The 22,375-nt window shown below is 36.7% G+C and overlaps 3 protein-coding genes across 3 annotated transcripts; all 3 read left to right on the top strand.

Moving 5' to 3' along the window:
- The first annotated feature begins 5,401 nt into the window (after positions 1-5,401).
- On the top strand, positions 5,402-8,030 carry LOC121374477 (toll-like receptor 1). Its single transcript, XM_041501575.1, has one exon. It carries the CDS (start codon positions 5,402-5,404, stop codon positions 6,794-6,796), a length of 1,395 nt encoding a protein of 464 aa, XP_041357509.1. The 3' UTR covers positions 6,797-8,030.
- A 2,579-nt stretch (positions 8,031-10,609) lies between these two features.
- LOC121374479 (toll-like receptor 3) lies at positions 10,610-13,830 on the top strand. Its single transcript, XM_041501576.1, has one exon. It carries the CDS (start codon positions 11,218-11,220, stop codon positions 13,288-13,290), a length of 2,073 nt encoding a protein of 690 aa, XP_041357510.1. The 5' UTR covers positions 10,610-11,217; the 3' UTR covers positions 13,291-13,830.
- Positions 13,831-20,674: 6,844 nt separating this feature from the next.
- Positions 20,675-22,138, top strand: LOC121373907 (toll-like receptor 6). Its single transcript, XM_041500722.1, has one exon. The coding sequence runs from the start codon at positions 20,682-20,684 to the stop codon at positions 21,780-21,782; it is 1,101 nt and encodes a 366-aa protein (XP_041356656.1). The 5' UTR covers positions 20,675-20,681; the 3' UTR covers positions 21,783-22,138.
- The last annotated feature ends 237 nt before the right edge of the window (positions 22,139-22,375 follow it).

The raw sequence follows: 22,375 nt of genomic DNA on the forward strand, positions 1-22,375 counted from the left end.
AAATATCGAGGAAGCCCAACATCCGAGTCCGCATTGGACTGATCGCCCTCTGTGGACACATGTTTAACTCGGCATTTTAAAAGATCAAAGTCTTTACAAGATAGGATTTCCAGTTTCAGCACATGTTATTTTAAAAAATAAAAATAAATTACTATTAATGTCTAATTTCACACTGCCTAGATATATTACATATTTAAGAATCAGTTGTATGATATAACAAGTCAATCACCACGTATAAAGAAATTAATTTAAATCGTGTAAATTATGAATTATAGGCCGTAACATATTTTTTCTCAGTGCTACCTTTTATTCCAACTCTATTCCGAACAATGTACAGTAGATACTGCCAAGATCAAGCTGACTGTATTAAGCCAGCAAAGTGGAATCGCATATTTTCGATATAACGATATTTTTACAACACCCCTGGTTTCGCTTAAAATTGTTTTACTGAGTTTTGTAGATACTCAAACATGTTTCAAGCACAAGCTATTTAAAGGGACATTCCCGAGTTCGCTGCATTGTAAAATGTTTCCGACTAATAAAATATTTTTACGATTAAACTTACATATTAAATATATTTTCTTGTTTAGAATATTAGTGTCTGTATATTCAATGTGTTTCTGGTCGTCTTAATATTTGTAAGAAGCCCAAAATGGATTTTGTCTTCAAATAATTTCGTACGTACGAAAACATATTTTTTAGGAAATATAATGAAAATTAACCTAGTACAAATATTAGAACGATCAGAAACACGTTTAATATGCAGCCACTAATATTCTAAACAAGAAAATATATTTAATATGTAAGTTTAATCGTAGAAATATTTTATTAGTCGATAACATCTTAAAACATTGCGGCAAACACAGGAATGTCCCTTTAACAGTGATATGGGATTAAATAAACTTGTATTCATTGCCCAGATAACAAAACCAAACACTGTCAAATTTATATACATCGTAGTATTGATAGCTCTAATGTTGGGGTCATTTCGACACTACTGACAGTATGTGAACTCAAATGTTTATTGCTTAAGACAGGGTAGATGACTGAGCAGGTGAGAAATAGGTTTTCCAGTAGGGGTGACTATTGCGGTCAGTTTTACTATTGCAATAATATTGCGATAGATAAAATACTATTGCAATAGTATTGCAATAGTATTGTGAATTGTTAAATCGCTTGATAACAGTAATATGAATAGATATTTCGCAAAACTATTAACCTCAGTCTTACAATATGTATGTATGTATGTATGTATGAATGTGTGTGTATTACATGTATGAATGTGTGTGTATGTATGTATGAATGTGTGTGTATTACATGTATGAATGTGTGTGTATGTATGTATGAATGTGTGTGTATTACATGTATGAATGTGTGTGTATGTATGTATGAATGTGTGTGTATTACATGTATGAATGTGTGTGTATTACATGTATGAATGTGTGTGTATGTATGTATGTATGAATGTGTGTGTATTACATGTATGAATGTGTGTGTATGTATGTATGTATGAATGTGTGTGTATTACATGTATGAATGTGTGTGTATTACATGTATGAATGTGTGTGTATTACATGTATGAATGTGTGTGTATGTATGTATGAATGTGTGTGTATTACATGTATGAATGTGTGTGTATTACATGTATGAATGTGTGTGTATGTATGTATGAATGTGTGTGTATTACATGTATGAATGTGTGTGTATGTATGTATGTATGAATGTGTGTGTATGTATGTGTGGGTATGTATGTATTGATGTATCAGTATCTGTATCTTGCTTGTATGTCGGGTTTAACTATTATATACATAGATATTAACGCACTGGCGCAGGGGATAATTGAATCCTTTCCGACCTCACAAATTGTCTTATACCGTTGCTGGGACTCGAACCTGTGGTACTGAATCGCCCGCAACTTGCAGACTTACCACGATATGTTCTGAGCGATCGAGTCATCCTTAAAACAGAATGCTCTTTTACTCGACCATATGCATGGGGCCTACACGCTACGCGGTCGATGGCACCGAAACGCCTGCAACTTGCAGACTTGCCACGATACGTTCTGAGCTATTGAGGCATTCATGTGTGTGTGTGTGTGTGTGTGTGTGTGTGTGTGTGTGTATGTATGTATGTATGTATGTATTTAAGAATGAATGAACGCACTGGCTCAGGAATTTTTTAAAAACTAAAAACATTTATTATTTTCTAATTTTGCCCCAGGGATTCGAAACTGATTTTAAATTGACCGTTGTAATATACAAAATATAACAGTTTTTCAGTCAGTCTTGTTTTAAATTTATTTGGCTAGTACTATGTTTTGTTTATCAGCCGAATATGATGTATTTGTTTTTAGAAGATTGTTAGAAAAAGGAATAACAAACAAAAACCGCTAAAAAATGGACTGGTTTAGAGGCTTAGACGCAGGCTTAGACGGCGGGTAGTCGTGTGGAGACTAAGATATTCTTGAGACTTGGATTTTTTCTGTATGCAATAACCGGACGTGCTGATATAGGGTTTTTCATAACAGTTTGCAGATTTAAAAATTCAACATTCATAAGTTTACCAATATCAACGCTACGTCGACTGTAAATTATTGGGAAAATTATTTTATCTGCGGCTTTACCAGATTCAACATTGATCCCAAATGGCTGTTTTGTCTGTAATGTGTATGAATCCAGAAGGCCTCTCGTTTAAGTCTCAAGAGGTCTGTTTCGTCTTTCGAACCAAGTACGAGTATCAGGTGTTGTTCGATTGGAATTATTTCAAAATTTTCATCTAACGAATGGTCAGGTAGATTGAAGTAATTGGCGACAGCGGTGTCAACTTCATGCCGAATATCATACTAGTGACAAACTGCTCTAATTCTCAGTTGGTTTTGCGTTTGTCCTACATACTGGGTTTTTTTTACATCAAATACAGGTGATTAGATATACTACATTTTTTTTAAATCACAGTTCATGTCTGTCAGAATTTGATATTCAATTTTGGTCTGTTGACTTTTGAAAGTCCACTGTGTTTTAAGTAATTTGTGAAGTCTACACCTGGTTTTGTCACAAGTAGTAGAGGAGCCAGTTCCTATTTGAGGTGGTTGGTTATGCTGAAGTGTGTATGGTTTATAATCTTCAGTTGCGCTAAGGGGATTTTCTAATTCTCGAACAGTTTCAGATTTAATTTTTTCTTAAAAACCGTTTTGAATATCTCCTAGGTTTTAAAGCACTACATAAAAGTGAACAAGCTTCATTGAAATTCTGTTTGTTATTCGAAAGTATGTACATGTATGCATGTATGTATGTATGTATGCATGTATGTGTGTGTGTTTGTGTGAGTGTGCGTGCTTATGTACATATGTTTGTATGCTGTCTTTGTACTTAGTTATTTGTAATAATGTCACTAGTTAGTAAAATCATGCGTTGGTCGTAGACCATATTTCACTATGCATACTTTCGAAACTATCGATAGTTGAGGCAATAATTGCGATAGTTATCGATAGTTGAATTAACTATCGATGCATTGCTATTGAGGCACTGACTATCGCAGTATATCGATAGTTCGATGTATTGTTACACCACTATTTTCCAGTGACCGTTATTTGTGTTCAATGATTTCCAGGGCATACAGACTTTCACACACACAGACATTCTATTACATTTAAACGAAGCTGGATATTATTATGTATATTGTACAGTTCTCTGTGTTGTGTCATTTGTGTTCATTTCCAGTGCATTCAAACCATCACACATATGGAAATTCTGTTACACAAACGTGTGCGTTTGTAGTAGTTCAGCCGCTTGGTGCACAGGGCACGATAATAACCTGACCTACATTTCACCACTCCACGGCCACAGTAGCGAACTCAACTTCTCATTTAATAATTTACATTCTGTAAGTCAACAAACATTTCTCAATATTTCCAGGCTAAAGATTCAAAATCTAGCTTTAGTTTCTAACATTACCGTCATTTCACCTAAATCCTTTGATGATCTCAAATATCTTAAACATCTAGATTTAAGCTCAAATCCGGTCAGCCTTGAATCGTTAAAAGGAGTTATGCAATCACTTTGGACACTACCCGTAAATTTATTATCGTTAGAACAGATGAATCTTGGCAACATGTTGTATGGAGTTATTGCGTTTCTCAACTCTACAACATTAATGGAGATTCACCTGGAAAACAATGGACTAATACTGTACAGTTAGACACCATTCAAGTACCTGCCCACGCTAAATAAAGTAGCGCTGGACAACAATGTTATATCTCAAATGATTACTGACCATTCGCTATCTCTCAAAACCATAAGTTTTAATTATAATAGGCTTTGCACCAAAGACTCTAACCCCCTTCTAACCAGTTTATTTCTGGACTTTAATGAGATCGAAGAGTTTGAAGGGGCAAATATAGGGTGCTTGAATCATCTCAGAATTTTGACACTACATCACAAAATATAAACTCGGATGTCTATAATTGCATTAATTTCATATCAGTCAAATGATCACTTCTCCAGCCGAACAATAACAAGGCGGAAATGTGATAATGGTATAGTGTCTTACGTTGTTTCCTTAAACACTTTACAAAGGAAGTGAGTGTTCAAAGAGAGGACATATGTTTATCTTCTTCATAAATATTAATTTACGAGAATTGGAATGAAATAGAAACATTTCATTTATTCTTTATCTGTAATGTTTTCATTTATTCTTAAACTGTAAACTGGATATTTACTGTGAAATGGGTTTTCCATTGACAACCCTCTGTGTTTTGTCATTTGTGTTCATTTCTGGTGCATTCAGACTATCATACATACAGAAATTTTGTTATAAAGACTTGTGCGTTTGTTCCCGTTCAACTGCTTTCTGCACAGGACACGGTGACAGTGTGACCTACATTCCACCACTTCCAGGCTACATCACCAGACTCAACTTTTCGTTTAACAATCTACATTATGTAAGTCGACATACATTTCTGAATATTTCCACACTGAAAATTAAAAACTTAACTTTAATATCCAACAACATAGTGATTATTTCATCTAATTCCTTTGATAAGTTTAAACAACTTGGATTTTTAGACTTAAGTTTAAACCCAGTCGGCCTTGAATCACTGAAAGGATTTTTGCAATCACTTTGGACATCGCCTGTAAATTTCTTGTCGCTGAACGGTATGGGCCTTGGTGACCAGCTGTATGAAGCGGTCCAATTTCTGAACTCTACAAAATTAACGTTGATTCGCGTTCACAGTAATAATCTTTCATTGTACAATCAAACGTCATTTAAGCACTTATCTAAGCTAAAAACGGTATATCTGGACTTCAATTTAATATCACGGTTTATTGCTGACTATTCCCCGTCTCTCAAAACTATAAGTCTTACACGTAACAGACTTTTAAGAGTTCCGGACTTTTGTACAATGGATACTAATCCCCTTGTCACACATCTATATCTGGACCATAACCAGATCGCCGAGTTTGAAGGAGAAAATCTAAAGTGTCTGAAACACCTCAAACTACTGTCGCTGGATTCAAATCCTATTAGAGGTTTTCGAACAAATGCCTTTGTAATGCTTCGATCACTACAGCTGTTGATACTAAAGAATTTAAATGGACCACTGATGCATATTGAACACTTCGCCTTCAACAACAGTGAACTTGTTTGGATTGATTTAAGGAACAATAAACTAATTATGAGTTCAATGAGCCCTCGTATGTTCTGGGGTTGTGTGAATCTAAAGCACCTGTCCATGTCCTACAACAGTTTCAGTTATGTCAGTGACTCAATGATGGAGAAATTGTTTAACCCTTTAAAAGGACTAATATCACTTGCAATGGGGAATTGTAACATCCGGAGTATACCAAAAGTCGTGACTAAGAACTTGACCAAACTGAAGTGGCTAACGTTGTTCAAAAATTACATAAAATCGTGGCCACCGGGTACGTTTAACTCTCTGACTTCACTTACTGAATTGTGTCTAATGGGTAACAGGATTACAAACATAGAGGAAGATGCATTTCCAGCAGAGCTTCGTCATCGTTTGAAGTCCATTAATCTAGCAGAAAATCCATTTGCTTGTACCTGCGACCTCTTGTGGTTCCTTAACTGGTATAAGACGAACAGGACAATTTTCAAACAGCTTGACCGCTGGTACAAATGTTCTTCACCGTTATCAGTTCAGACTGTCCAGCTCAACGATATTCACTTATCAGAACAGAAATGTTTAATTGGGGTGATGGCCACTTTTGTTATTGTTGCTGCAGCATCTTCTGGTGTGCTTCTCACTATTATTATTTCAGTGGTTTACCGAAAACGCTGGTCATTGAAACATTATTTGTATATGCGAGGACACAGACAGAGACGTCAACAGGAGATAGACCTAGACTATATGTACGATATTTACGTTATCTACAGTGAAGAAGATCTTGGGTGGATTACACAGGAAATGCTTCCCTTTCTTGAAGACACTAAAGGATTAAAACTTTGTATCCAGCAACGAGATTTTAGTCCAGGAAAAGCGATGGTCGACTGTATAGTAGAAGCAGTGCATTGCAGTCGCGGGTTTATTTTGGTGGCATCCAACACGTTTGTGGAGGACGAATGGTGCCAGTTTCAATTACAGTTAGCTCACAAGCACAACGAGGAACGCGACCTTGACCTCTTGATGGTGATTCTTCTGGAGGAAGTGGATCAACGTCACATTACCCCAGCACTGTACGCTGTACTCGAGACAAAAGACTACATTAGCTGGCCGGAAGATGACGAAGATAGCGTCACATTTTGGGAAGATCTTTACCAGGAAATTACCCATTAAATGGTTAATGAGATTTGGGTTGTCAGAAGCAAGACAGCTGTTGAAATCTGACTACACCCCACTTTTAAAAGCATAGAAACAATGTGAAATGCCCTGGACGGTACCTAACAGGGCCCAGACCACGTTTCTCGCTAAGTATTTCGATGCCTTCCTTTGTCAATATTAGTCTCACTTTACACCTCGCCCACTTATTTCAAAATGGCTACCAAAAAAACCTAAACAATTCCTTTTCTGTGTGAAGTTTTTGATTATATTACACAAGGGTAGAGACAAGAGAGAATTACGAAAGCTAGTTAAACGTATATATTAATGAGATCTGAATATGTTTGTTGAAGATTTTTGGCAATCGAAACAATAGAAAGCAGATTTCTTGGCATTTACTGCAGAGGTTATGTATCACCACTGTCTTGCCCTATTGCAGCAGACAAATTGGCATAGATGCATACAGACTCTCCACATTCAGCTTTTCAACAGGAACTGTGAATACTCTCAGATGATTTTCTTACATCGCAGTTTCGAGTCATTACTGTGCCATTGTATAGCCATGCTACCTAGAGCAGTTTCCCTCTCATTCACCATATCATCTTGTGCTGCAGAGCAATCTGAACCATGATCAATGATGTTCAGTTTAGTCTTGGGAATCCGTTTTTATCATTCTTGGCTTCCGTGTCTTGATAATGCATATATACTTTGCCACTGTATTTTGTCAACCATGAGGATTGCTTCCTAATAAACAAACATCTCGATTTCGAAAATACACCAAGCAATGATCAGTGGCAAAACAATTTAAACACGGTATATGAGAATGATTCATAAAAACTCTTCACTTTCATTCTTCTCGTTTCACTGTGCTGAAGTGCGTCTGCATAGCAATTGTATTACGTTTTTGTTCCTCAACATACACAGAAAACTGCGTGAAAGCTTAGCTATCAAACACCCACATTTCAAAGTAAAACAGGACATTTGGCTGAACAAACACAATACATTGCTGATTTAGAAGGACATAAGGGAGTAGTAGCATGACTCCACATGGAATAGTTACTGGTGAGAACTGTAAACAGCAACGTGAAATTATTGCTTTCATTTGCTGTATGCAAATGTCCTTTCAGGCTGTAATATTGCTTCTGTGACGTAGTAGATTGAGAAAGCAATAATCATTAAAGTTCTGTCTGACTTATATTATTATAATAAATTAATAAATTCGGGGACTTAGATGCTGATACCAGAGAACCTATATCATTTGTTGCCATTTTTTAAGGTAGTATAATAAAAGAGTGCCTCTCAAACAGTTGAAGTGATTGATGGATGAAATGAATTGAAAGAAAAAGTCACTGTTGAGAAAGTGGTGCGTGAACATTTTTAAACATCCATATGGAAACCAGCCTACACACTCATGCAGATACCACATGTTTTGGTTGGTAAAAACACTAGTATGGAGAACCTACAGCACTTTCTCCAGTAACTAGTCCATGTAGAGTGAAGATAGCACACCTTAAGTCATGTAGTAACATTTGACAGCTATTAAAGGGACATTCTTGAGTTTGCTGCATTGTAAGATGTTTTTGACTAATACAATATTTCTACGATTATACTTACGGGGCGGGACGTAGCCCAGTGGTACAGCGCTCACTCCATGCGCGGTCGGTCCAGGCACGATCCCTGTCGGTGGACCCATTGGCCTATTTCTCGTTCAAGCCAGTGCACCACGACTGGTATATCAAAGGCCGTGGTATGTACTACCCTGTCTGTGGGATGGTGCATATACAAGATCTCTTGCTGCTAATCGAAAAGAGTAGCCCATGAAGTGGCGACAGCGAGTTTCCTCTCTCATTATCTGTGTGGTCCTTAACCATATGTTTGACGCCATATAACCGTAAATAAAATGTGTTGAGTGCGTCGTTAAATAAAACATTTCTTTCTTTGATTAAACTTACATATTAAATATATTTTCTTGTTTAGAATATCAGTGTCTGTATACTCAATGTCTTTCTGGTCGTCTTAATATTTGTAAGAAGCCCAAACTGGATTTTGTCTTCAACTAATTTCATACGTACGAAAAAACTATATTTTAGGAAATATAATTAAATGTAACCTAGTACAAATATTAGAACGATCAGAAACACTTTTAATATACAGCCACTAATTACAATCGTTAAAAAGTCTCTGTTAGTAAATAACATCTTAAAAATTGCAGCAAACTCAGGAATGTCCCTTTAACACACGTTTATGTGTGAAAACCACCAATCATTGGGTGATGTATCTTGAAACTGGATACTTTTTTGCTGGGCGCTAATCCTATTGTTGCTATTTCTATCCTGCTTTGTTCTTTAAATAATAGCGGCGGGATTGTTTGACAGGCACAAGCATATATGAAAGTTAAAGTTTGTTTTGTTTAGAGCACATTTATTTATTAGTCATTGGCTATTGGATATCAAACATTTGGTAATTTTGACATATTATAGTCTTAGAAAGGAAACCCACAGCAAGGGATCTTTTATATGCACCATCCTACCAATCTAATTAAAATTAGCTCCACTATTACATGTGGATCTAACAGCAGCCCGTTGGAGCTCATGTCCAGTTGACCTTTCATTCGACCAATCAAAACCTTACTTGCAAAATCATACCAGTGATTTGAAAAGAATTTGAAAACATTCGGGATTATGCCGAGGGTATACGAAATAATTCGGGTGAATTACGAAGTAGACAGGCGGTGCAGGAAGGATGAATGAATGTTTAACGACACCCCAGCACGAAAAATACATCGGCTATTGGGTGCCAAACTATGGTAATGCAAACAAATAAAGTGATTATCAACATCAATATAAAAATTCAAGATTTAAATAAAAACAGTGTAAAGAACTGTGCAAAAATACAAATATCACAAATAGATACTGACTTTTACTCAAAATTTCAATTGTATCTCGAAGAAAACAAGGGGATTTGTGCTGTATTGGCCATTCTCAAAGATAATGTTACACCCCTGCACCACGGTGAGGTTACAGCACGCGCAGGGGAGGAAGGATGAAGTAATCTTGTACCGTGCCCGCATATTTGACGTATTTATTTATTTTAACCCTCTAGTGCACAAGTACTCAAAATAAATACCAAAAAGTATCATATTCATTCAACTTACAGGTGTTAGTGTACATTGAACACTTCCGTGTTGATTTTTGAATTTTTATAAATTTGTATAGACTTTTAATAATGTAGCATATCTGCTACTTTGGGCATTTAAGATTAATTCACTTTGGAAAATACATCATTAGGGCATATATAATATATAATTATCTATCAAAAATAATCATTAGTCCAAGAATATAAGGTGACATATTTTTTGGTCTCAGAAACTTGATAGAAAGTAAGTTGGCTCCGTGCCCCTTTTTTTGAAGAAAACGTTTGCCTTCGTGCCCCTCCAACTTGCCTTGGTGCCCTAATTTTTGTTATTAAACCGAAGGCAAACTTGCCGTCCCCCAAAATGTTTTTAATTCGACCCCTGCTGATGCATATATTAAGACCTTTCCCTATATATATTAATAATTTATTCTTACAGAACAAAATGACAGACAAATGATAAACAGACGTAGTAGATAATTAAACACGAAAGTAAATAGTTAAGATTCGAGATTAAGTTCAATAGCTGCAGGTTAGAAAGAAAACCGAGTGACAGAGAAATAGAATGGAGATAGAAACATGAACCAGTTAAGTTTCAAATTATTTACTGATCTCAATAAAGTCATGGGTGGTTTTAATAATGTTTATATTTTGCTGGTTAAGCACAGATAACCAAATAATAGAATATTACAGATGAGATGTAAATAGTTCTATAAATGGCGTAGCACTCTGGACAGACTGTTAGGAGATGCATTATTGCATAATTTTCGTGATGAAGGAAAGAAGGAATTAGCAAAGAGCTTAATGTTACAAAACGAAGTACTCAAGTGATCAGCATTACATAAAAAAGTAACAGATTGGTTTCAGTGACGCGACATTGTACTTGAAGAATTAAATAAGTGGGCAAAACGTTATATGACAGTTTATACATCAAACATAATGTGTGTCGTTTATACATTGTCTCTAATGATGCGAAATCGGTTTCTTTATAAAGGTGGTGTAAGGTTCCCCTGACAGCACCACATATTGTTCTAAGAGCATTCTCTTCATATTGGTCAAAGGATCACTTATCCAACCGAACAATAACAAGGCGGAAGTGTGATAATGGTGTAGTGTCTGACTTAATTTCCTTAAATGCTTGACAGAGGAAGTGAGTTTTCATAGACTTTATTTATGAGAGCCCGAGAGGACATATGGTTATCTTGTATAATTATATCAATCACGGATTTACGATAACTCGTCTTTCAATAGAAAATATTTTCATTTGTTCAGTAACTTGCGTATTTAAAACTGGACATAACTGAGAAATGGGTTTTCCGACTACAATTATCTGTGTTGTGGCATTTGTGTTCGTTTCCAATGCATTCAGACCTTCACGAATATGGAAATTCTGTTCTAAAGACTTATGCCTTTGTTCCCATTCAGTCGCGTCGTGCATACGACACGGTGACAATTTGACCTTTATTCCTCCACTTCCTGGCTACATCACTGAACTCAACTTCTCATTTAATCATCTTCATTCTGTTAGTCAACTAACATTTGTGAATATTTCAAGACTGAAGATTGAAAATTTAGCTTTAGTGTCTAACAATATAGTGATTATTTCATCTAATTCCTTTGATAGGTTTGAAAAACTTGCCGTTTTAGACTTAAGTTTTAACCCAGTCGGCCTTGTGTCACTTAAAGGAGTTTTACAGTCACTTTGGACCCTGCCTGTATATTTCTTATCGCTAAACGGTATGGGTATTGGTGACCAGCTCTTTGAAGCAGTGCAGTTTCTGAACTCTACAAAATTAACCTTGATGAGCGTTTACAAGAATAATCTGACATTATACAATCAAACATCCTTTGATCACGTACCCATGCTAATTACGATACATCTGGACTATAATTACATATCCCAAGTAATTATCGAACAGTCTCCACATCTTAAAACCATAAGTCTTGAATATAACAGCCTTTCAACAGTTCCGGATTTTTGCACCAATAAAAGAAATCCCCACATGAAAAATCTAATTCTGGCCCATAACCGGATCGCGGAGTTCAAAGGAGCAAATATAGAGTGTCTGCAACACCTTAGACTACTGACGTTGAATGCAAATCCTATTAGTGTTATTCGAAAAAATTCTTTTGCAATGCTTCGTTCACTGCACATATTAATACTACACGATTTACGTGGGCCACTTAACTATATTGAAGAGTTTGCCTTCAACAACAGTGAAGTAGTTTGGATAAATCTGAAGAGCAACAGAATTAAGTTTGAGACGGTGAGTCCACGCATGTTCTGGGGTTGTGTGAATCTAAAGAGCCTCTCCTTGTCCTACAACCGTTTCTCGAACGTTAACGACACGATGATGGAAGAGCTGTTTCATCCTATAAATCAGCTAACATCCCTTGATATGGGCAGTTGTGGGCTACGTGCTATACCCAAAGTCCTGACTAAGAATTTAACAAAGCTGAAGTGGTTAACTCTGTTCAAGAATTACATAAAATCGTGGCCACCAGGTACGTTTGATTCTATGACTTCACTTACTGAATTGTATCTAATGGGCAATAAGATTGGAAACATAAAAGAAGATTCATTTCCTGTAGACATTCGTCAACGCCTGAAGCAGATTAATCTTGCGCAAAATCCATTTGGTTGTACCTGCGACCTCTTATGGTTCCTTAACTGGTTTAAGACGAACAGGACTATTTTCAAAGAGTATGACCACTCGTACAAATGTTCTTCACCATTGTCACTTCAGGACGTCCAGCTTATTCACGTGCATTTATCAGAACAGAAATGTTTGATCGGGGTGATGACCACTTTTGTTATTGTTGCTGCAGCATCTTTTGGTGTGCTTTTCACTATTATCATTTCAGTGTTTTACCGAAAACGCTGGTCACTAAAACATTATTGGTATATGCGAGGACACAGACAGAGACGTCAACAGGAGATAGACCTAGACTATATGTACGATATTTACGTTATCTACAGTGAAGAAGATCTTAGGTGGATTACACAGGAAATGCTTCCGTTTCTTGAAGACACAAAAGGATTAAAACTTTGTATCCAGCAACGAGATTTTACTCTAGGAAAAGCGATGGTCGACTGCATAGTAGAAGCAGTGCATTGCAGTCGCGGATTTATTTTGGTGGCATCCAACACGTTTGTGGAGGAAGAATGGTGCCAGTTTCAATTACAGTTAGCTCACAAGCACAACGAGGAACGCGACCTTGACCTCTTGGTGGTGATTCTTCTGGAGGAAGTGGATCAACGTCACATTACCCCAGCACTATACGCGGTAATTAAAACAAAAGACTATATTAGCTGGCCAGTAGATGACGAAGATAGAATCACATTTTGGGAAGACGTTTACCAGGAAATCACTCAGTAATTCTATATAAGAAACAAACCAGTGGAATGTCTGCACCAGATTGTGTTAATGAATTTCGTTTGAATCCGGTTACTTTTCTTGCATCCAATCAAGTAACAACGTGCTTGTCCTAGAAACAGCCATGTTAATGATTTGGGTTTTTACATAATGATTAATGACATTTGGGTTGTTATATTATTATACAATATCTTATTATCTCCTCTAAAGTCCGTCTTTTCACTGTAAAATAGTGTTATTGTATGTTCCTCACATGCCGTTGTGCAACGACCTGAGCGTAATAAAGTTCTGTCCTGTCCTATTCTGTTCTGGAATCGGGACGGCTGTGGAAATGTGACTCTAGGTTTAAAATTATAGAAACATTAATGTGAAATGCTCCAGCCCATGTTGTGTAGTTCGATGTCTTCCTTTGCCCCAGTTACATGTCCGTCATGGGCGGGACGTAGCCCAGGGGTAAAACGCTCGCCTGATGTGTGGTCGGTCTGTCAGTGGGCCCATTGGGTTATTACTCGTTCCAGCCAGTGCATCACAAGTGGTATATCAAAGGCCGTGGCATGTACTATCCTGTCTGTGGGATGATGCATATAACACACCCCTTGCTATTAATGGAAAAAAAATGTTGCGAGTTTCCTCTCTAAGATTATATGTCAAAATTACCAAATGTTTGACATCCAATAGCCGATAATTAATAAACAATATGCTCTAGTGGTGTCGTTAAACAAAAACAAACTTTAACTTTACCCGTCACTTCTCGCCGTGACGCGCCCGTGTAACGGCTGATTAAATTAGTATAGTAAATATGTGTATTTTCTGACTTTATGACCTTTTCGTTTTTAATGTGTAGAAACTCCGTTTTACGTAACCTATGTACTTGGGTTTTTTAGCACTGAAGTGTTTTGTTACTGTAGTGTATCTTTCACACTGCATTAACCCTACAGAGCTTAGTTCAGCTCTGCCTAGAATATGCTTACCTGTCTGTCTGTCATATATGATACATACACTGCATTTATCATCTGTGTATTTGTATAACATAATTTTGAATGTGTGTCTCTCTGTGGGTGTTTGCATGTCTAACTCAATCATCTGTTTATTTGTATATAATCTTGTCTGTATGTCTCTCTGTCGGTTTGTCTAGATGTCTAACTCAATCATCTGTGTATTTGTATATAATTCTGTCTGTGTGTCTCTGTCCGTGTCTCTGTATGTCTAACTCAATCATCTGTGTATTTGTATATACTCCTGTCTGTATGTCTCTGTCCGTGTCTCTGTATGTCTAATTCAATCATCTGCGTATTTGTATATAATCCTGTCTGTATGTCTAATTCAATCATCTGCGTATTTGTATATAATCCTGTCTATATGTCTAATTCAGTCATATGCGTATTTTTATCTAATCTTGTCTGTGTGTCTGTATGTGTGTATCTCTCTCTCTCTCTCTCTCTCTCTCTCTCTCTCTCTCTCTCTCTCTCTCTCTCTCTCTCTCTCTCTCTCTCTCTCCCTCTCCCCCTCCCTCTCCCTCTCCCTCTCTCCCTCTCCCTCTCTCTCTCTCCGGCTCCAACCCAGAGCGAGTTCTTAAGGCGCAATGGGTAGGTGTAAGGCCATTACATCCTCTTCTCTGACACTAACCAACCAACAACTAACTCACTGTGCTGGACAGACATCCCAGATAGCTGAGGTATGTGCCCAGGACAGCGTGCTTGAACCTTAATTGGATATAAGCACGAAAATAAGTTGAAAATTAAAATGAACATTTCACTAATTTCATGAAAACAGTTGACAGTTAATCCAGTCTACCTGTTAAGTAATTCACGTGTCATGTTTTGATAATTAATCCTGTTCATTGTCTTAGTTTCTTTGATCTTGAGCTGCTATAATTTGTCGAAATAATTTTTATAATTACTAATCCAATTCAATCAATTCAATTCATTGTCTTTTTTTTCTTTAATCTCGAGCTGGAATAATTTGAGGTATCACTTTCTTTGATATGATACTGTTAAATACATTCCTAATTCCTGAATAATCTATTCATACTTGAGTGGTGTCATAGATTGTGGAGATGTTAACAAAAGTTGATTCAAGTAGAATAAATACTAGTAATTTGACTTTTTTGTTATTTATTATTTGTTTAAGCATAGTTATGTATGGGATGAACTGCTCAAACTGTCATTGAACATGTTGTCAACAATAATGCATGGACTTCATAAAATCACTGGTCATTACTGGTCATCACTAAATAATTTAGGGATTGCATAAAATCCCTAACCAAAACAGGCTTTTCATGAAATTACTGAAATGTTCAGGGATTTCACGAACTGCTGACGTGTTCTAGTTTTGATTTTTAAAGACATTTTTGTGATTAGAACACGGCACACTGACATGGCTCTGATGGATATATGAATGTACGACGTGGGTTTGTGCGCGCGCGTGTTGGGCATATACACTATATACAATTATTTCATTGCGGCTGGCCACATACGTTTTGTACACGCATCACACCAATCCAGTCTAGTAGCCCGAGTACTCTGACGGTAAGAGAGCTAGACTGACATTTGAACAGTTATCCGGCATCCGCCTCTGTTTAGAGTTACATTATACTGAATCGTCAGGACATCATTAACAGATATATCCGTCTGTAGATACAATTTAAAAAAACTGATAGAAGTAGATGAGTGTAGATCAAATTTACAGGTAGACTAATTAAACACCTTGTAAAAAAATTGCCACGGCTTGCTGTGGAGAAATTGCGCCTTAATTGATACACAAACTAGTAATAAAAGGATTACGAAAACTAAAAAAACTCGAAAACCTCGATATCTCAAATTAATTTTTCTGTCCCACCATAAATATTGAATATATATTGCATTTCCAAAACTCGAAGTGTGTTAACTGATTAAGCTATCGTTACCGGTGTGTGTCTTGACTAGTCTTGGCTGTCGAGGATTCAAGTGTTACTTACAGAATTGTAGATCGCCGACTAAGCGGAACGAAATGATCCTTTGTTTGGTTGTCGGATAGATTCGTTACATAAGACATAATTGAGGACAGTTTGGTTTACGCCAATCATTAAGGCTGTTTGTTTTTGCTCTTAAAAGAATGGATAGTGTTAAATTATTTTTTATGTTAAAAAATACAAACTTTAAGTGCTATTCGGCATTCAATGTTTTAGTTTGTTATTTACGTTCTGCAAATTTTGATGTTATTACATACTTTCGCTTACTTATATATGTATTTTTCGTTTTTAATAATCATTAACGCTGTTTGTTTTTGCTCTTAAAAGAATGGATAGTGTTAAATTATTTAGAACGTTTCTATTGTGTATTTTTTATGTGAAAAAAATATATATACTTAGTGCTATTCGGCATTCAATGGTTTAGTTTGTTATTTACGTTCTGCAAATTCTGATTATATTACATACTTCCGGTTACATATATATGTATTTTTCATTTTTAATTTGTGTTTCAGTCAATAAATGCAACGCATATATTGTTTCAAATTCATCTGAGTTGGCTTTTTTCTTTCGCTATTTAATTAGTTTTAAATTAAACACAACAGAAATGTACCATACACGCCGGAAGATGCCAAGCAGATGATGTTGCGCTGAACTGCCAATTATATATTAATTCGCCTTTTGGAGGTGTGTGTATGTGTGCGTGCGTGCGTGTGTATGTTTGTGTACGTGTTTAGCGCACGTTTCTTACAATATCAAACGAAATCATCCATCTGCAATGCAGTATCAATTTTGAGGTGTGCTATACAAATTTTGAAAACTCGAACTCCATGAAATTCGAGTTATCGAAGTTTGATCTCACACATACACAAACAAACACACACACACAACACGCTCTCTCTCTCTCTCTCTCTCTCTCTCTCTCTCTCTCTCTCTCTCTCTCTCTCTCTCTCTCTCTCTCAGTCTCTCTCTCAGTCTCTCTCTCTTTAAATATGACATATTGTAACTGTACATACCTTTTATACACTATAATAGAGATGCACATTATAGTAGGTTGCACTGTAGAAACAACAGTTTCAATGAGCATGTCATTTTACCATCGACAACTGGTAGGGGCGGCCATATTAATCATCCTTTCAGGAGGTGTTGTTGGTCAAGTAATTAATGGTAATCTGATCATTGTAAACATATTCCCCACCAAAAACCAATAAAGACATTATGTTTATCGGCTAAACACCGGACTTTTCAGGGAACTTCGAATTTTGGAAGGGTGCGGACCTCCAAAAGCCTCGAGGGCAGTTCTTACAATATTAATGCAATAAATTGAATTGAACTGGACTGCATTAACCCCGCGAACCTTTCTGACAGTCTTATTAATATGCATTGGGGTAGCCAAGGTGGAGCATGGGAGCCATGTCCATTCTGAGTCACACGCACACACACACATACAATGTGGGTAGTCCCTCAATATAAAACCATCGGTACACCAATACCTACAGCATCGTAGAGGTCTAAATTAACGAGCTACTCTCGATTTACTAATATCAAAACCTATATTAGCTCTGCCATTTACCTTTCGACCGACCGTTCAAAAATTGCGCCAAAAGAAATTATGGGGGTAGCTGCCCCTTGCCCCCCCCCCCCCCCCCCAGCTACGGCCCTGCTATCAACATTAATTTTCTTACTGTCACCAGCATTTAGTTTATTTGTTATACATCACCGTAAAAAATTTATTCTTCTCAGCTATAAAACAGTTAATCGGACTGCAGTTTCATTCATCAACTAATTTGTTATATCTCATTTGTTATACAAAACAAAATAATAGATTTAGCATAATTTTAATGGGATTCCTGATTTAGGTGTTTGCAGAATTTGTAATAAAGTATTTTTAGTTAGGGGACACAAGAGGCTTATGACCTTTATATTTTCCAAAGGGCCTGTGACACTCCTTGGATCCGCGCCTGGTCAATGTAAGAATTTGCATTGAAAATATATTTTCGTTTTGATTTATTGGCTGTGCACAAAATAATATCCACATGTGACCCACATATTAGTATCCAAAATATATTATATATTTTATATCATTTCAGACGTATTTTTATTCCAGCGAATCTTTATCACACTTTAATATATACGTATACATGAACCATTGAGCAGAACATCTGAATGGTGGTTTTGGCATAGGTTCGTATCTATCCCCCCCCCCCCCCCCCCCCCACTTCTTTCAAGTTTAGGGTAATCATATCGTCGTGCCATTAATTCATAAGGTTACAGAAGGTCTTTAAACCTGCTTGCTGGATGTCTACTAAACTTCTGCTGGAGATTGCATATGTTGGGGAAATAAACCGGAGTTTCCGATTATTATTTTTTAGGAATGAGATTGAGAGAGTGGAAGAAATGGTCAAACTATGTGAATTTTTAGCGAATTGCTTAATACATAGCAGATCGACATTGATTAATCAATCCTTCATTCATTTTTAATTCGACTCTTTCAAATAAATGACTGATTTTTCCAATTTCTCTACAAATTACCATCAAATTGCATAAGTTAAATCTACTTTTTCTAAACAGGGATGAAGGGCGAGGCAACTGATGGAACAGCAAAATAAAGCAGTTGCACGCGCTGTTCTGACTTTCGTCTCTGTGTACATGTATTGTCAAATATTAGTAAGAATTAAAGTGAATCTTCCTATTTTGGCCGTTATAGCATTTTCTATTCATCCCTGCGTTAAACATTATATTTAATGTAAACAATATGGTGGTAATTTGTTAAAAATAATTTTAATTACTTAATTCTTTTTGTAAAATGTTTTATGTTAGTTGGTATGGGGTTAAAACGTATTGATTGTATACACATTTAATGGTATTTAGTATAGTTATATGGCATACGGACTATTTCCAAGAAAGCAAAGCAGTGCAAGAGCCACACATTTTAAAATAAATACACACAAAATAGTAACCTCAAATGTTCATCGCCTTGACTTCCTATCTTAACCTCGGTGGATCCATTCAAATGGGTTCCAACCAGTGCACCACAACTGGTCAACGGCCTTGGTATGTGCTTTGTTGTCTGTGGGAAAGTGCATATAAAAGATCCCTTGCTGCATTAGAAAAAAAATGTAGCGGATTTTCTTTGATGAATACGAGTTCGAATACGAATATTTGACATCCAATAGCCTATGATTAATTAATTAATGTGCTCTAGTGGTGTCGTTAAACAAACCAGACTTTTCCTATCTTCATATCAGTCAAAGGATCACTTCTCCAGCTGAACAATAAGACGGCGGAAATGTGAAAATGATGTAGTGTCTTACGTAGTTTCCGTAAACACTTTACAAAGGAAGTGAATGTTCAAAGAGAGGACACATGTCTATCTTCTTCATAGAGTAATAATTTACGAGAACTGGAAATAAAATAGAAACAGTTTTCAATTATTCTGTAACTTGAATGTTGTAAACTGGATATTTACTGTGAAATGGGTTTTCCGCTGACAGTTCTCTGCATTGTGTCATTTGTGTTCATTTCCCGTGCATACAGACCTTCACAAATATGGAAATTCTGTTACAAGGACGTGTGCGTTTGTTCCCGTTCAGCCGCTTTGTGCAAAGGGCACGGTGACAACCTGACCTACATTCCACCAATCCACGGCTACATCAGCGATCTCACTTTCTCGTTTAATCATTTGCATTCTGTAAGTCAACACACATTTCTGAATATTTCCAGACAGAAGATTAAAAACTTAACTTTAGTATCTAACAAAATGGTCATTATATCATCTAATTCCTTTGATAAGTTTAGACAACTTGGATTTTTAGACTTAAGTTTTAACCCGATTGGTCTTGTGTCACTGAAATGCATTTTGCAGTCACTTTGGACACTACCTGTAAATGTCTTAGTTCTAAACGGTATGGGGCTTGGTGACCAGCTCTTTGAAGCAGTCCAGTTTCTGAACTCTACAAAATTAACGTTGATTCGTGCTTACAATAATAACCTTACAGTATACAATCAAACATCATTTAAGCACTTACCTAATCTAAAATCGGTATATCTGGACGACAATTTCATATCTCGAGTGATTACCGAAAAGTCTCCATATATTAAAACTATAAGCCTTAAAAAAAATAGACTTTCAACAGTTCCGGACTTTTGCACTAGTAAAACAAATCCCCTTGTGACAAATCTATTTCTGAACCGCAACCGGATCGCCGAGTTTTCAGGAAGAAATCTAGAGTGTCTGAGACATCTCAGATTACTGACGCTAGATGCAAATCCTATTAGAATTATTCGAAAAAATTCGTTTGTAATGCTTCGTTCACTGCAAATTTTAATACTAAGCGATTTACACGGGCCACTAAGACATATTGAAGAGTTTGCCTTCAACAATAGTAAACTAGTGTGGATCGATCTAAGAGACAATGGTCTTCAGTTTCAGTCGGTGAGTCCACGCATGTTCTGGGGCTGTGTTAATCTAAAGCAGCTGTCCATGTCCTACAACAGTTTCTATAACGTTAACGATACGATGATGGAAGAATTGTTTACCCCATTAAATCAACTAACGTCCCTTGATATGGGACGTTGTGGTATCCATAGTATACCCAAAGTCGTGACTAAACATTTGACAAAACTGAAGTGGTTAAGTCTGTTCAAGAATTACATAAAATCGTGGTCACCGGGTACGTTTGATTCTATGACTTCACTTGCCGAATTGTATCTAATGGGCAATAAGATTGGAAATATAAAAGAAGATTCATTTCCTATAGAGATTCGACAACATCTAAAACACATTAATCTGGCGGAAAATCCATTTACTTGTACCTGCGACCTCTTGTGGTTTCTTAACTGGTTTAAGACGAACAGGACAATTTTCAAGCAGTACGACCATTCGTATAGATGTTCTTCACCATTGTCGTCTAGAAGCATAGAGCTGATTCACATACACTTATCACAACAGAAATGTTTGATCGGGGTGATGACAACTTTTGTAATTGTTGCTGTAGCATCTTCTGGCGTGTTCCTAACTATTATCATTTCTGTACTTTACCGAAAACGCTGGTCACTGAAACATTATTGGTATATGAGAGGTCATAGAGAGAGACGCCAAGAGGAGATAGACCGAGCCTATATGTACGATATTTACATTATCTACAGTAAAGACGATCTTGGTTGGATTACACAGGAAATGCTTCCGTTTCTTGAAGACACCAAAGGATTAAAACTTTGTATCCAGCAACGAGATTTTACGCTAGGAAGAGCGATGGTGGACTGCATAGTAGAAGCAGTGCATTGCAGTCGCGGTTTCATTTTGGTGGCATCCAACACGTTTGTCAAGGAAGAATGGTGCCAGTTTCAACTGCAATTAGCTCACAAGCACAACCAGGATCGCGACCTTGACCTCTTGTTGGTAATTCTTTTGGAGGAAGTGGATCAACGCCATATGACCCCTGAACTATACGCTGTACTCAAAACAAAAGACTATATTTGTTGGCCGACAGCTAACGATGATAGAGTCACATTTTGGGAAGATCTTTACCAGGAAATCACCCATTGATCTTAGATAGGAAACAAAGGCTTCTAAAGTTCATGCCCAAGACTGTGTTGGTGAATTTTAGTCCTGACGATGCCTTTTGCGTAGATAGGGTGGATATCCTCACCCCAATAACACAGCTTTCCCCATGATCTTTTATATTTTCTTCTGGCCCCAAAGACACGACAATGTGGGGGTTTTCCCCAGTATAAATGCACCCTATATATAAACTGGCTTCACCAGTTACTGATACAAAATCACTCTACCAATATTGAACTTCACAGACTTTAAGCTAATTCACACCATGTTTCATTATGTAGATTTAAAGATGATTGTACATGTAGCATTTTGTGTTAAATTTTCTGGAGATGAGAGGTGGGGTCCATATACTTACACATTAATTACAATCCTATATAATATATATATTCTTCAAAAAAAAGTAGAGGAACTCTAATAAGAATTTACAATTGCCAAAATTGTAAGGTATATTAGCTGTGGGGAATGGTTATATGATAATAGTGAATTAACTGGGCAAACATTACAACCGGTAGTTCAGTATTACAGTAGGTTTTATGACCACCAAGATCTTGAAAGACGACTGGGGTCAGAAGTGAAAT

This window comes from Gigantopelta aegis, chromosome 6, assembly GCF_016097555.1.
Source record: "Gigantopelta aegis isolate Gae_Host chromosome 6, Gae_host_genome, whole genome shotgun sequence".
NCBI lineage: Eukaryota > Metazoa > Mollusca > Gastropoda > Neomphalida > Peltospiridae > Gigantopelta > Gigantopelta aegis.